The 16,384-nt window shown below is 46.7% G+C and overlaps 1 protein-coding gene across 5 annotated transcripts in view; it reads right to left on the bottom strand.

Annotated features, from left to right (window-relative positions):
* Nucleotides 1-16,384, bottom strand: part of IL16 (interleukin 16) — a 126,867-nt gene that overhangs the window by 24,299 nt on the left and 86,184 nt on the right. For all 5 annotated transcript variants that reach the window (XM_054450801.2, XM_054450802.2, XM_063652445.1 and 2 more), the window contains exons 5-9: nt 15,051-15,161; nt 11,579-11,693; nt 6,214-6,287; nt 5,335-5,551; nt 2,354-2,471 (exon numbers count right to left, since the gene is read on the bottom strand). In XM_054450801.2, coding sequence (XP_054306776.1) covers nt 2,354-2,471; nt 5,335-5,551; nt 6,214-6,287; nt 11,579-11,693; nt 15,051-15,161 — 635 coding nt within the window. The remainder of the gene's footprint in view (nt 1-2,353; nt 2,472-5,334; nt 5,552-6,213; nt 6,288-11,578; nt 11,694-15,050; nt 15,162-16,384) is intronic.

The following is a 16,384-nucleotide window of genomic DNA, read 5'->3' as shown; positions in this document are numbered from 1 at the left end:
ATGGGGTCACATAGACACATGGAAGGTTTGTATAATCCAGTCCCCTTCCCAATCTAGATAGGGAAATTGAGTTGCAGAGGTTGAATAGACTTCCCTGATCTAGGTCTGCTCAGGAATTGACAAAACTTTTTCTGCAAAGGGCCAGAGAGTAAATATTTTTGGTGTTGCATGCTTTGCCGTACGGTCTCTATCGAAACTACTCAACTCTGCTGTTATATTAATAGCATGACAGCTGTGGCCATAGATGAGGCATAAACAAATGAGCATGGCTTTGTTCCAATATAATTTTATTAAAACAACAACAACAACAAAACCAAAACAGTGATAGGCCCCAGTTTGCAGACCCCTGGCCTAGTTGGTCATCAGCAGGTCCAGGATTGGAACTCTAGCCTCCTGAGGCTGATTTCCCTGTGTCCCCCTGCTGTGTTCTGTGACTTCCTTCTGCTGAGTTCATCCCCCTTCACCCTTGCTAGGAGAGTATTCCTTTTTACTGCTGTACCTGAAGGCCATGGTTATATAGCACCAGATGCTAAGGAAAGCAGAAGCTTCCAGAACAATCCCTACCCCACTGCAGATCTAAGAAGGAGGCACTCTCTGTCTGAGGGTACTAGGACCAAGACAACCACATGGAATCTGCAGTTATGTCCCACAAACCAGCAGAGCAGCTCAGCAAATCACCTGCCACCCTCCTGCAGATAACAGCAAATCCCTTTCTAATTCAGAAGCTCCAGCGAGACAGCATCATAAGCAGGGACGGCCTTTCCATACACTGCAATTGTAGGAAACCCTTTAAAAGGGTGGCAAAACTCTCCTGATTTAGGAAAACCCAAAACCAGTGAGAGAAGATATATTTGCACTATACATGAATGTTAGAGTGCAAAGTATTGTAACAAATTAAATAGGATAAATTTTTAAATCAAATTCAGATCAGTTATTGAAAAAATTAGATTTGAACTTCTCTTAGAAATTATTTATAAAAAATATATCTGGAGTACCCAAAAATATTTTGTTTATGGGAGAAAGAACCTGTATTGGGAGAAAGAACCTGTATTTCTCCTACTGATATTTTTTCTCTCCCTCTCTCTTTTTTTTTTCTTTTTTTTTTTTTTTTTGAGACAGGGTCTTGCTCTGTTGCCTAGGCTGAAGTGCACTGGTGCCATCTTGGCTTACTGCAATCTCTGCCTCCCTGGCTCAAGTGAGCCTCCTGCCTCAGCCTCCCAAGTGGCTGGGATTACAGGAATGTGCCACCACACTCAGCTAATTTTTATGTTTAGTAGAGATGGGTTTTGCTATGTTGCCCAGGCTGGTCTTGAACTCCTGAGCTCAGGCCATTCTCTCACCTCGGCCTCCCAAAGTGCTGGGATTATAGGTGTGAACCATGGTGCCCAGCTTACTAATATTTTTGTCATTAAGCCACCATTTCCATATAGAATTCATAGATTAACCTCATCGAAGCTCCTATTTATGTCATTGTAAATTCGATATTAGTTAAATCTGAATTAAAGTGTGTTTTCTATGTTGGACTGGCGTTCTCTGAGATGATGCTTCTTAAGCTGTAACACGCATACACATTCATGGAGATTTTGTTAGAATGCAGGTCGTGGCTCAGCAGGTCCGGGTGGGGCGTCTGAGATTCCACATTTCTAACAAGTTCCCAGTTGACATTGATTCTGCTGGTGCAGACCACACTTTGAGGAACATGGCTCTGAGCTATGCCCAGATCATTCTCTTTTTTTGTTTGTTTGTTTTTTGTGTTTTTTTTGAGGCACCTGTGGGACTTCATTAGATAGACAGACCCCAGCTCCAGTCACAGACTTGAACCAGCCCACTGGGTATGGCCTCAGATATCCCCACCAGCTTCTCTGCCTCCCGGCCCAGCCCTGGGATTTCTCAGGGTCACAAATGTGTGCAGGGTCGGGGGTGTGCTGGCCACAGTGGGATGTGGTAGTTAGGCCGCCCCACTTCGGTCTGGTCCTGGCAGGACCCACACCTGGCTCTGCTGTGGGAGCTGAGAACAAAGACCCTGTCCACCCCGCTCCTGCTAGCCCTGGGGGCTCAGCAAGCACCCACCCTCCCAGTGGCCTGGAGAGGGGCTGGGGTGCAAAGCCTCACTCCCTCCCTCTGAGCCAGATTGCAAATGCATCTCCCAAGAGTGTCCTGGAGGGCAGGAAGAAGGCCTGCCCCTCCCCAGCCAGTGCCCACAACAGGGGGTGTCCTGGCGGGCGGAGCAGCTGACCTCCACCACAAGATCATTCTTTATAGCTCATGTCCGAATCAATCTCCTGACATTCTAAGGTATTTCTTTCCTGGTTGTAAGTCGGGGGTATATTCAGAAACAGAAGTGAGGACATACCGGAGACGTCCATCCAGGTGCGCCACGGATCCTGGTGAGAGTGTGTGGACGAAAATGCCGGAGATGCATTGGAAGTAGGGAACGCTGCACAGGCCGATGCCCAGGCCCACGCCGGCCTCTGGAAGCAGAACAGGGCGGGGTGGGGAGACCAGGACTGAGCTTTCCCAGGGGGCCTACTCGTCAATTGGGTGCCACAGACACGGCCCCCTGGTTATTACAGCTTTCATCCCACCCGTATTCACAGAGTAGTCGTTGTGTGCAGGCACCGCTCTAGGGTCAGAAAAGTGACCAAGGCAGGCAAGGAATAGTGGGGAAAGACTAGGAAGGAATGAGGGAAGGAGGGAGGAAGGGAAGAAGGGAAGGAGGGAGCTAGATGAGAAGAGAGGACAGTATCTAAGAGTGATAAGTATTATATGGTGAATGTACGCAGAATGTGCTGGAAAGTGAGGGATGGCTACTTCAGGCCTCAGAGGAGACGCTAGTTAGGCTAAAATACAAGTGACAAGAGTTAGGGGTGAAGAGATGGGGCAGAGCATCTCAGAAGCAGAAACAGCTAACGCAAAGGCCCCAGGGCAAAAGCAAGCATGCCATGTTGAAGGACCAGAAAGGCCAGTGTGGCAGGGACACAGCCTGCATGGGAGAGCAGCACATGATGGTGAGAGAGAGGGATCAAGCGCAGATTCAGTGGGGCTGTGTCAACAAGGGCATGTCAGTGAACGGGTTTATTCTCTACTGAGAAGGGATGCCATAGGAGAGCTGTGAACAAGGAAGTGACATGATCTCATTCCTACTTTTATGAACACATCTGGCTACTGTGAAGGGAAAAAACTATGGGTCATGGAGAATGGAAGCAAGGAGACCAAAACAGTGGTGGCCTTGGACTTCTCCTCTAGTGAAGATGGAGAGAAACGGATGCCCATGGAAGATATTTTGAAGATAGACTTGCTGATGGATGAAGTATAGAAACTTAACAAATAAAATCAAAATAACTTGGAGATCTGTTTGGCTTGAGTAACTGGGTGGATGGTAATGTGATTTACCAAAGCAGGGAGGGCTATGGAGGCCCAGGGTTATGAGGGTAAGACTGGGGGTTTCAGCTTTGCCCAAATGACATGCGCAATGTGCTGGAAAGTGAGGAATGGCTACTTCAGGTGGCTACACAGGCAAGGGGGTGCTGTCAGGATGTCTGGGACTATCCCAGGGACGTGTAGAGCAGATGTTTACACAGATGAAGCCGGAACCCAGAGGAGAAAGCAGGGTGGAAGCTGAAAGTTTGAACGTAGCTGCATGTAGGTGATGTTAGGGCCGTGTGGGGGCTGGATGGGATCCCCCAGTGTGTGGGAGAGGAGGGCCTGGGGCTTGCCAACACGGAAACACCTGAAAAACGAGGAGCTGTCAGCAAGGAGGACCAGATGGAATGAGCACAGAGTAGGGGAAAGCCCTTTACAGTTTTCTTTTGACACGTATGATTTACAGAGCACTTTGGCAAATGTTTTCACCTTCTCATGCTGGTCCTCCCAGCAGTCCCACGAGGGAGGCTGTGACAATTGTTGGCAATCCCATTTTATGGATGAAGAATTTGGTAAAAGTCAGAGCCCTTCCCACAGCCCAGGTGTCCTAACCAGAGGAAGAGTTTTTCAGTCTAATGGGCATCAAAATTGCATAAGATACTTGTTTAGAATGTGGATCCCTTGGCCTCACCTCACCTTGTTGAATAAACACTGTTGAAGCAAAATCTCTGGGGGTATAGTCTAAGAAGCTGCATTATATAAAATGAGCAAACAAAAATCCTCCCTAAGGTGTTTCTGATGCCAGTGATCAGCGGAAACACCACTCCAAGGCCATGCCTTTCCCATTTTATGCCTGCTCAGCGAATGCACTGAGGGAGCCCTGGTTACAGCTGTTGGGACCGTGCCAACACAGACTTGTCTGCCCCTAGTCCTTATGCCAAGCATTGTGCCAGGCTTGCAGGCATACAGAGGCATCTGAGGCCTCAGGGAGCTTCCGACCTAGCAGGAGAGTTAAAACACACATCAGGCAAAGCTGTATGTAAGGAATTAACTATGTATGCTTCCCTTCCACTTCAACAATATATCTCAAGCCCATCCTCTTCTCTCCAAATCCTCTACTCCCAGCCTCTGACCCAAATGGCTGCAAGTGGTTTCCAAACCTCTACTTTTGTCACACTGCGGGCCATTCATTCTCCATGGAGAACCCTAGGAGACATTTTTTGAAGCATAAGCTGATGTGTCACTTCCCTGCTTAGAAATCTTTAAAGGATTTCCAACTCCAGTTAGAAGAGAATTGAGCTGCACAGCCCCACAGAGTCTCTCTGCCTCTGCCAAGTACCCTGATGTCAGCTCTCACTCTGCCTACCTAGCTCCAGCCATGCTGGCCTTCATTCTGCTCCTAGAACACATGCTGGCCCCTGTGCTGGAGCCCAGCTCTGTGCCTCGCTACCTCCTCTTTATCCTCCAGGTCTCAGTTCGGTTGCATTCAGGCAGAGAGGGCTCCGAGCCCTCTGGAGTCAGCAGCCCACCTGGGGTGGCAAAGGGAATGGCTGTCTGTCCCTGAATGTCAGAGGTAGAAAGGACCTCAATTCTCTGCCACAGGTAGGGAAACTGAGGCCCAGGGAAGGGGATGTGGCCTGCCCAGGGCGTCTTAGCATATTTACTGCAGAGCTACCACCCCTGGCCCATTGTTTCTCTCTCTCTCTCTCTGGGTATTTTTGTGTTTGAGTTTTTCTTTGCTTCGTTTTGCTTTATTTAAACCACTGACCCAGAACACATTGACTAGGTTCGAATGGTATGTCTTGAGCATCTATAAACAGAAGACTCGACCTGGCTCCAAGCAATAGCCGTAAAATGTGCTAAAAGACAACATCCTGCCCTGCCTCTGGACTGATTCCAAGTGAGGAAAGCCTGGGAGACTCAGCCAGTGCTGGGAGACCCAGGCAGGGGATGCAGCTGCAGCACTCCTACCTTTCTGCAGAGAAACCTCCACCATGATTCTGTAATTGGGCTTGGCAGTGCTGATGGGAGCCGAGGGGCTTTCCAAGGCGAAGGAGCTGCTGTCCTTGGTGATACAAGTGCTGGAGCTCAGGGAGCGGCACAGTTGGGGAGACAGGTGGCTGCACAGGGAAGGGGGCGCTGTCAGGCGGGTTCTCACGGTGAGGGTGAGGAGCCCCTTTTTGGCTTGCTGAAAGGAAAGAGAGAGGGCTACAACACCCAGCAGCAATCCAGGGTGAGATGAAGAAATACTGTTTAAGGAAACACACCTCTGTGTGTGTGTATGTGTATGAAATATAAATGTGTGCATATATTCATACATGTTACAAATTATATTATGACATATTTGTATACATACACACAACTACTATATATATCTACATATGCCAGATAGATGGATGAATAGATAGATAGATGGAAGGATAGATAGGTAGATGAATAGATGGATAGATAGATGGATGAATAGAGATAGATATAGACAGATAGATAGTAGATAGATGGATGGATAGATAGAGTCATGAATTGAACTAACTAGATAGAGACTTAAAAATATCATTTAGCAATTATCTTAAAAACTTAAAACAGATTTGTAAATATACCGTGATAAATACATTGAGTGTTTTAAAACAATTTTATAAATATTAAAGAGTTTTAAAATTCCCCACAACAATCCTGATCACACTATTATTTTCTGAGTCAGGTTTTCTTTTAACCCTGCGCCAAGATCAGCATCAGTGAGGTGCCTCATGTGAAGGGTTCCACAGTTTGAATTTGTAGGTTTGGATGCTGAGAACTTGGTTTCTTTGCCTGAAGGCCCCAGAGTTTGGTCACGTGTTGATAAGAAATGGTCACCTTGAACTTCTGCAAAGCATCCTGATGTGTTAGTCCAGCCATTGATTCACCATTGAGCTCCAGAATTTCATCACCTGTTGAGAGAGAGAAAGTGTAGCTAAGAAGAGTGTTGCCCAATCAAAGGGCATTATCATTACCTCTAACTCTAGCCTCCCCGCCTGCCCAGCTTTTTGTATGATGCACGAAGCTCTGGAAGAACATTTTCTCATTTTGTGCTCTCCCCTTGCGAAGCAGGCAGGGCAGCAACATGGGCCTTCTCTGGCACCCACTCTCTTCCAGGGTGAAACCTAGGGTTCTTAGCCAGGCACAACAAGTCTTGGCTGGATATGGTCCTTGCCCACCTCTTTGCTTCACCTCCTTCCTCCTTGTCTCCCTGACCCTCACACCATTTGCTCCCATGCATCATTTTCTGATGCAACACGACCTGCATTTTCCACAATGGTCTGTGCAGTTAAATGCTTGTCCGTGCCATTTTCTCAAATAAAATGTACTTCCACTTTCTCCTCCTATCCCTTCTTAATCTTTAGGCCCCTGCTACCTTTAGCTCCCTTGTACGTTCATGTCACACTGTACCTACTGTACTTGTCACCCTGGGTGGTGATCAATGGCCTGCACCCTGAGTCACTCCCTGGCCAGGCTGGCAGTTTGTTGGGGACACGGATTTTGTCTTATTAGATGATATATCCCCAGGACCAATGCTGAATGAGGTCTACAGATTGCTCAGTGGATGTGGTTTGGATACGATTTTCCAGAATGCAATGTAGACCCCATTTTACAATAGAGAAAAGTGAACTCAGAGAAGTCCAAAGTCATATGGTATAAATAAATAAATAAATAAATAAATAGGACTTGGATCTTTTGACTGCAAGTCCTTTTTTCACAACAGTATACTTGAAGGAGAATCATTCTTCCTGTAACCAAAAATCCATTTCTATGTGAATAGAAAACCACTTTCTCCCTTTCTTTCAATTTGTTCAATACACAAACAGGGAGCACTTTCTCTGAATTCAACATTGCACCAAGCAACTCAGATATAAATACTATGTTTACACTGACTTCTGGACCTGGTCATTACTGATGAATCTGCTGTCACCTAATCATGGTTCCATTGTATATAATCCATCCTTTTTCTCTGGTTTCTTTTAAGGTTTCTTTTTCTAGCTGGGCACTGCGGCTCACACCTCTAATCCCAGCACTTTGTGAGGCTGAGATGGGGGCACCCTGGGCAACATGGCAAAACCCTGTCTCTACAAAACGTACAAAAATTAGCTGGATGTGGTGGCATGCACCTGTAGTCCCAACTACTTCAGAAGCTGAGGTGGGGGATCACTTGAGCCTGGGAGATCAAGGCTGCAGTGAGCTGTGATTGCACCACTGCACTCCAGCCTGGGCTACAGGATGAGATCCTGTCTCAAAAAAAAAAGGAAAGAAAAGATTTCTTTTTCCTTTGTCTTTGATATTCTGCAGTTTTACTATGATGCGCTAGAGAGAAAGGAAACATTTTGTGTTTCCTCAAGCAGAAATATCATGCCTTAAGTCAGTTCTTGAAAATTATAAGCCACTATCTTTTTGCATATTATTTCTCCCCTTTCACTCTATTCTTTCTAAAATTCCTATTAAATGTATTTTGGACCCTTTCAACCTATTCTCCATATCTCTTTAGTGCTCATCTTTTTCTTCTTTGATCTGTGTGGCCTACTGGATAATTTCCAGTTCACTAATTCTCCTTACAGCTGCATCTAATCTTCTGTTTAAGCCATCCATTGAGTTTTTTATTTCAATGACTGCTTTTTTTGCTCATTTCCAAAAGTTATTTTTTTCACTTCCACTTATTTTTTTTTTTACTGTGTTCCAGTCTTGTCTTACAGTTTATATTCCTTTTATCTTTTTAAAATGATTTTAAACATAGAAATTCTATAGTCTCTTTTAGATTGTTCTGTTAAGTTGTTAAGGGCTAACACTCCTCTTTGTTATTTCTGCTGACTCTCCTCAACAGTGGACATTTCCTGATGTATGATAGTATGTAATCTTTATAAACTCATTTTCAGGATATTCTGTTTTTCTATGGGATTCCCATATACCCCAGGTCACTGCCAGTTTTTCCTTTATTTCCATTTGGCACCCCAAGGTTTTCACTGGTTTGGGACTAGTTTTCATATTAATTTCTTACCTTGGTGTTACCTTTGCTTTACAGGAACTATAAATGTAACCTGCATGCCCATATATGACACAATTTTGATATTCACTTTTTGGTGAGAGATGTTTTTTGCCCACTGAGGAGCCATGGGTAAAATTAAGTTTCCTTGTTGCTCCCCTGGGGCCTGTTGGCTTTATTGAGGGGAAACTCTTTCATTATCAAGGCTGTGTGCAGGTTCTCAGAGCCTCACATGGACCCAAGGCTCTGTCCCCTCTGCCCACGTGGGCATTCAAATCTGAGCTCTAGCCCTTAAGGTCCATAAGCATCCAGCAGCCCTCCCCACCACATCGTCAACCCCTGAGTTTGCCATCCTTAGATTTAAAGTTGTTTCTTTGTTTCTTAGCAGCTGGGCATTTCCATGCCTTTATTTTGATTTTGGATGTGCTATATTATTTCACAAGTCTACGTATTGGAAACAGGGGCTGGAGGCAGGGTGGGGAGAGTATTCAAATCAGTTCCGTCTGTTAGGTTGCTGGAGCCAAAGTGAAAAATAAAAGGAACCAGTCCTTGTCATTGTGAGACTCCAAGTCTGGGAAGGAAAATAGATACATTTAAAACATCAGAATATAATTACATGCATGCTGAAAGAAGGATAGACAACAAAAATTCAGAATGTCCATTCTTAATTACCTAAGGGGCTAGACTTCTCTTTAAGTTATTAGAATGTCCATCTTACTGGGGCCACACAGCCCAGCTCTGGGCTTTTGGGAATGTCCTGTCCTTATTTGGCTATACCTGGTAAAAGCTGGCTTATTAGGTTTTGCCAAATAAATCTTACACAATAGTTTCTTGGAAGGGGAATAAAAGTAAAACATTAGTAGCCTTGATCTGTACACCAAACTTTTGTTGCAACTAATGTATTTGCCCTGAATTCAAGATTCAAATATTTACTTTTAAAAGAAGTTACAAAAGATGATTTGGTCAATGTTTGAGGCTAGAATCAGGGATCATATACTAGCTGAGAGTCTTGACTCATTGAAATCTTCAATTTTTATGATTGCTGTTAACTAAGGGAGGCAAATGCTCAGAAAAAATAAAAAGGTTGGCTCGGGCAGGCTTACATTCAGGAAAGAGAACAAAACACAACATTCTCTTTTCTTGCCACTTCAACCCTTCCCCCACCCTTTGTTTAAACACAGAAAAGTACAAAAGATAATAAAACACATGATGGCACACTCCCAGTTCTGATCCCACTGTTCTTTTTTCCTCTCTTTGACATTTCCTCTCCACCATCCTCTTGATTTAGCTATTCCCCTAGAACTGCACCTGGGCCCTCCCCTCCCCTCGCCTCCCCTCCCCTCGCTTCCCCTCTCGTCCTCCCCCCTCCATTTGCTTGGTAACTTCAGCTGTTTTTCCAATGTCCGTGCTCCCCAAATGTCTGCATTCACTTCTAACTCCCTGAACAGAGAACGGATGTCATTCCCCTGCTGGACAGCGCCATCTCGTGGTCATCCAGGTACATCGCTCTCCCTTCTGCCACTCAAACCTACACATCCTGGTTTGCCTTCCTTTTCCTCCTCCTCCTCCAGTGCCTCTTCCTCTATGTAAGGCAATGTCTTTCTCTAGTTTACTAAGACCAGAAACCTTCCAGTTCTCTCTGACCCGCCCCGCCCTTTGCGACCTCTGCTCAGGCTCTGTCACTTTTCTCATCTGCTCCCTTCTCCTCCCAGGGTTACCGCCTCTGGGCAGTCCTTGGAGCTGGAGCCTGGGGCTCACAATGGCCCACTTCATCCTACACTCTGCTTCCTGAAGCCTCTGAAAACCCTGGTCACAGCAGGTCCCTCCCATAGTATAAAAATCTTCAGGGCTCACCATTGCCCATACCCTAAAATCCGTATGCGTAATTCTGCATAGTGCTGGGGTTGATAAACTTTTTCTGTAAAGACCCAGATAGTAAAAGTTTTAATCTTTGTGAGCTGCAACCACTCCACACTATGCTGTAACATGAAAGCAGCCCTGGATGACAGGTACATGGGTGAGCGTGCTCGAGTCCCCAGAAGGCTTTTTTATGGATACTAAAATTCGGATTTCATTTCATTTCCACATGTCATAAAAGAATCAAAAACACTTTTAAATTTTCAACCATTTAGAAATGTAAAAACCTTTCTTTGTTCATGAGATATTGAAAACAGGCAGTGGGCCAGATTTGGCCCACAGACTGTAGTGTGCCTACCCTGCCCTAAGCAAGTTAGATGATTAAAGGTGGTTAGGCTCCCAGCGTAGCTTACAGAAACTGAGCTTACAGAGAAGAGTGAAAATGCTGTGAAGTCACTTCTCTTCAGACCTCTGGTGTATGGCCCAGTCCTTGGCCTGCAGTGGGTACTCTCTGCCCTGTGACTTCCAGCCCCTGAACTTTGCCTCCTGAGTTGAAACCTGGCAATCTCTTTGGGCCAAACCTGTTGCTCAATAATCCATGCATGACTTTAGGGTGGAGGTGGGGGTGGGGGAAACCCTGACTCTCCAGGACAAGAAGACAGGCAGCTCTGTTTCCCCGGCCCGTCACTCCCAGGATGGCTGAGGCTTCTGTCCTGTGAGGATATGAAAGAGTTGAGAGGGGGTGGGTCGATGGAAGAAAGGTGGGTGGGGAGTGGAAGAGAGGGTCCCTGTTGCAGATCATGAGCTCTTCAGGAATCATGCCTGATTGTTTGTCTCTGTATTCCTAGACCCTAGGATTCAGTACGCTCCTAGCGAATGTTTATCAGACTCATCTGTTGCAAGGGTTGGAAGCATTGAACCTCGTTTCCCTATGGTTGTGGGTTAGGAAGGACAGGGAGAATGAAGGAGAGGGGGTGTTAACGGATCCCAGCAACTGAGACAGGATCTTGGATGGAAAGGGAAAAACAGCCGAGAGAATGGGTGAGAGGAGGGAAGGGTCAGAAACAGACCCCTCAGATTTTAGTCCCACCCAGGCTGGCCCCAAGACCAGCTAAGGGGTAATGGTACCAGGGGCTAAATGTGCAAACATGCACAACCAACCTGCCAGTCATAATGAAGACCCCCCCTCGGGGGAGCTGTGTCCCCACTGCCTGCAGACCCCAGGATGCATGCTGACCATATCCTGACAGCTCAAGACACATTTTGCATTCCCAACATCTTCTATGGCCCCAGAAATTCTGGATTCTGCTTCTGATTCCTCCACCATGGTCTGAAAAGGGCTGGGAAGCCTACCTTCCTGTAGCCTTCCATCGGCTGCTGCTGCTCCCCCTGCAAAAATGGTTTTGACGTAAATCCCAATGGGGCCATAAATGCTGTCTTTTCCCCCAACGATGCTGAAGCCCAGACCCTAGGGAAAAAAAGAGAAGGTCTGATTTAGGGGTAGTATTCCATGCTTCTCATTGGGCTGACGCCTTCTGAGGGCCTGCCTCAGCCCTGAACAAAGGGATTAGGAAGGAGAGAAGATGCCTTTGGTCTCAGAGGTCTCAGAGCTTAACAACAACAACAACAATAGAAATAGCAAGAGCAGCGGCATGAAGGCCAGCCTGGGCTGGGTAGTGTCTGGAGCTTTTGCGGGAATCTGATGCTTCCCACACAGAGGGAGGCTGGATGGAGACCAGCACCCTGGCTCTGTCCCTCCAGTTGGCAATCCTGGGCCAATCACTTTCTGCTTCTGAACCTCAATTTCCCTCTTTTTAAAATAATAATGACATTACCTAACTCACAGGGTTGTGTTTGAAGTAAAATGCCTAGCAACAATCATAAAAATATCAACAATAGTAATAATAGTAGCAGCTTTACAATGGTATCCCTTCTCCCACCAAAGGCCTTCTCAATCCCCTTCTCAAGGGCATCCCTCCAATCACGTGCTCTCCCTCCTGCACCTGCTCTATCTGCCATTGTCCTAGGTGATTCCCATGAGCCAATAAACATATCCTGGAATTGTGCAGGTGGCTCTGGGAGAAGAAACTCATAGCTCAGGAGATAGTTCCAGCTGGAGAGCAGCCAGAAGGCAGTAGAGAGAAGGCCAGACAGGAAGAAGTCCTGGGAAAGGTTGAGTGAGGTCTACAGCAGGAAGATGAGGGAGGGTGGGCACAGCTTCCCCTACAAATCGCCCAGTGAGTTCACAGAATGGCCTGGCAGACCTGAAAAGCAGCTAAGGAAATGCATGTGACTTGCTCAATTTTGTTGAGGACTAAGGCACCCCATGCTGCCCAAGAGGGCATAGCTTGAGTCTAATAAGCAGCTTTCTAGACTATAAGCTCTCTGAAGACAGTAAATGCGTCTTATTTCTGTGTCTGGCCTCAGGCAGGTGCTCAAGAAGCACGTATTACAGGATAAAGGCATAAATGCACCTGGAGGCCAGGCTTTTGGGTCCAACCTACAAGCATGCCAGGCAGTGGCTAGTAGCTTGGCTCCTAGACAGACCCTTTAAAGTGATGGCCACTGCTGTAACAGAACCATTGCTCATGGGCAGTTTACTTTAGGCCAGAGCCGCTCCACTGATAAGGAGCATCACCCCATGCCACAGAGACAACACGCTGTCTGCCATCTTCTTGACACTGCAGGGAGTCAGTGGGAGAGCCGTGGGGATGGGCAGTTGTTCTAAGCCTCTGGTGAAGGTGGTGTGTGTTCCAGGATGGGCAGGACAAATGGTGTCCGGGAGTAGCACAGGCTTAGGAAAAGGTGAGGTAGGAGCCCCTTTAGGGCTCCTCCATGAGCCCCTAGCCTCGTCCTGGCCGAGATGGCTGCTCTAGACTCAAAGTCTCACCCATCCTGGGGACTCAGGATGGCATCATGGTTAAGAACAAGGCCCAGGGGTCAGGCAGCCTGGGGTCATTGCCTTGGTTCGGCTCCTCACTAACCAAGTGACCTTGGACGAGTCATGCAACCTCCCAGGTCCCCCGTCTCCATATCTATATACACACATACACACAGAGATATTCATTAGAGATAGCATCTCCCTCTGCTGCCCAGACTGGAGTGCAGTGGCTCTATCACAGCTCACTGTGGCCTTGAATTCCCGGACTCAAGCAATCCTCACACTTCAGCCTCCTGGGCAGCTGGGACTACAGGCATGTGCCAGCACACCGGGTTAATTTTTTTATTTTATTTTATTTTATTTATCTTATCTTATCTTATCTTATTTTATTTTGTTTTTGTAGAGACAGGGTCTTACTATGTTACCCAGGCTGGTCTCCAACTCCAGGACTCAAACAGGAGGCCTCCCGAAGTGCTGGGATTATAGGCGTGAGCCAGTGTGCCCGGCTGCACGTCTATAAAAGGGAGATAATAGGAGGGTTGTTGTGGGGATTAAAGGAGTTACGGTTGCAAAGCCCATAGCACAATGCCCGGGTTTTGGTGGCTGGTTTTATTGTGTGATTTGCTTTTGACTCTACCTCAAGCACTTGCTGATCGCTCTGGCTCTCCTCCTCCCCCCTGCTTCACTGCTACTTGTCATCCTGTTAGTGACGAGATCTTGGGGTGTAGGTTGTATCGCCAGATAGTGGGAAGCCTGCTTTATTTCTGAACTCATCATCACTCCTCTGTACATGAGGATTTCTATATCAAATGATTCATCTTCTTCCACCCCCCGGCCTCATAAAGATTACTCATTGAATGCACATTTTGTGCACACCAAGATAACTTAAACCATTTTTGGCCATCTTCACATGAGTTTTGGTGGCGTTTACCATTTCACCTTCTTTTGGGCACTGCAAACAATTTAAAAGTCAATTCAAAAAAATACTACTACCGAAATTGAAGCGGAAAAAACATTGTGATTTACTAATCAGAAAATGGGGTTGTTCAGAGAAAGTCAGCATAGAAGACAGTTACTCCCTTGTGATCAGAAGAGCATTCATCCCAGCATCTCTCATGTCTCTCTTCTTTTTTATTTCCTGCTAAGCTCCCAGCAGACAGAAGGAACAGGAGATAGAGGGAAAGAGGACTTGAGGTGTATGGTGGGGCCCCTCCCCCTGGACAGACCATAAGTAGCAATTAGGTCCTCCCCTCACACCACACAAAAAATTGTATTACATAAAGAAACCACCCTTTCATTATTTTAGCACCTGGGTTGCTTGGGCTGGCCTGAGAGCTTTGCAGTCAACCTCACGCACAAGGTGGCATGTTCTGGGAGCAGTGCAAACCTGTGTACATCCCCTACCTCACTACCACCACCAATACTTTTGTATCCCCTTTGGATATATCTCAATTGTGAAGCAGAGATCAGTATGATGCTTCATCATCTTGAGAGAGGTAGAGTTAGTTCTGACTCTTCCAGATGCTACAATTGACAGCCAAAAGCACTATCAACCATTGAATTTCCCACATGTAGTAGGTAGCATATGTTTTTATAAATTAATATATGGGTCCCTGCTTTATTATGCCAACATCTGAATGGCAGAGGTAAACTCAGGATCCAGAAATCTATGTAAACAATTTGGATTTATATATCAGGTAAAATTAAGTCCTGGAAACTACTGTGCCAGGAATGAATTAGAGAACAAGCTTTGAAAGTGCTAAGGCAGCTGGCAGGGACTGGCATCCTTTACAAGAAAACGATCACTTTGTCTAATTAGAAAAATGTGTGCTGCTTGGACTCAGCCAGTTGTGAGTCCAATTCCCATCCTTCCCTGGACACAGCAGCTCCTTGGAGACTGCTGCCACCCCCCAGGACTTCCTGTTGGCCACAGTCTCTTCTTACCTTAGCCTGGCCCTTCATCAGCACGATGTTGGAGATGACTGAAGCCTGGAGGCCCCCAGATGGCTGCACGAGCTGAGCTGTGCTCAGGGACCGTGTTGGTCTCGAAGTTCCCTGCAACAAGGAACCAGAGTGGGCAGAAGATTAGCCACATAGGACAGCAGCACGTGCCTCACAAGGAAGGGGGAAAGCCCAGCCAAGGAGAGGAACCAAGTCCTCTTTCTCCTAAGGGCAGGCAGCATAACGACCAGAATGTGGTTAGTGGGGTGTGGGTAGGATTCTGGTGGGGAGGGACTTCCTTGGTTCTAGGAGCCTGCTTTGCTGAGCCTGATGTAGATGAGCAGCCAAAAGGCTCACTAAGGTTTGTCAAGGAAGTAGGGCCCAGGTCAAGTCAACATCACAGAACACGCTGCCTCCAGGACAAGTCCTCATAACTGAGGTCTCAGGCAGAATTTGGGAAGCCAGCTACCAAGAATGCCCTGAGACTATGTTCAATCCAAGACACATTTACTGAACTCCCCTTGTGCCAGGCAGGAGGTGGTGGGCAAGGGGGCGGAGCCCAAAGACTTCAAAACTCAGAATGTAATTTTGGGGTAGGCAGACAGGCTTAACTATTTGTGAATGAGAAGCAGAGCTGTGTGCCACAGGAAGCCACCTTGCAGAGAGGAAATACAGGTTGGTGGTGAGAGCTTAGACTTGGGAACCCCATTGCCTGGGTTCTTCTGCCTCTGCCCATTATCAGTTGGTGGGTGACTTTAGCTTAGTGACTTAGCCTTCTCTGCCTCAGTTTCCTCAGCTGTAAAAGCATGGTCCTAATGGGGCCTATCTAACAGTGTCGTTTTGAAGAATAAATCTATGCGAGTGCTTAGAACGGTGCCCGACACATAGGAAGTGCCTTAGAAATGTTTCTTGTCATTATTATAAATTCTAAGATGGTTTGCTACTTTCAGCATTTAATATTTGGAAAGAGTCTGTCTGAGGCTGAAGGCTGTGCTTCCCTCATGTCCACGAAAGCAGACACACCGGCTGTGAATGTGGAGGTAGCTGCTTGCTCCCTGCTCTCTGATATCGGAGATGCCGCAAGGTGAAACCTGGAGCCTGGGCTGCTGACTCCCAGGCCCATGCTGTCCCCATGCCGCCTGGGCAGAGGAAGCAGCAGGGCATGGACTCTGAGCTGCCCACATTCATATCCATCCTGCTGCTATGAATTAGATGACCTTTGGAAGGACACTTCACTTCTCTCAGCCTTGGCCTCTGCACCTGTCAAAGGTGGATATTAACAGTACTTAGCTCTTTGGGTTGTACTCCCTTGGCTGTATAGCTGTTTGGGTAACAAA

This window comes from Pongo pygmaeus, chromosome 16, assembly GCF_028885625.2.
Source record: "Pongo pygmaeus isolate AG05252 chromosome 16, NHGRI_mPonPyg2-v2.0_pri, whole genome shotgun sequence".
NCBI lineage: Eukaryota > Metazoa > Chordata > Mammalia > Primates > Hominidae > Pongo > Pongo pygmaeus.
This window is presented reverse-complemented; position numbering and strand designations above follow the sequence as displayed.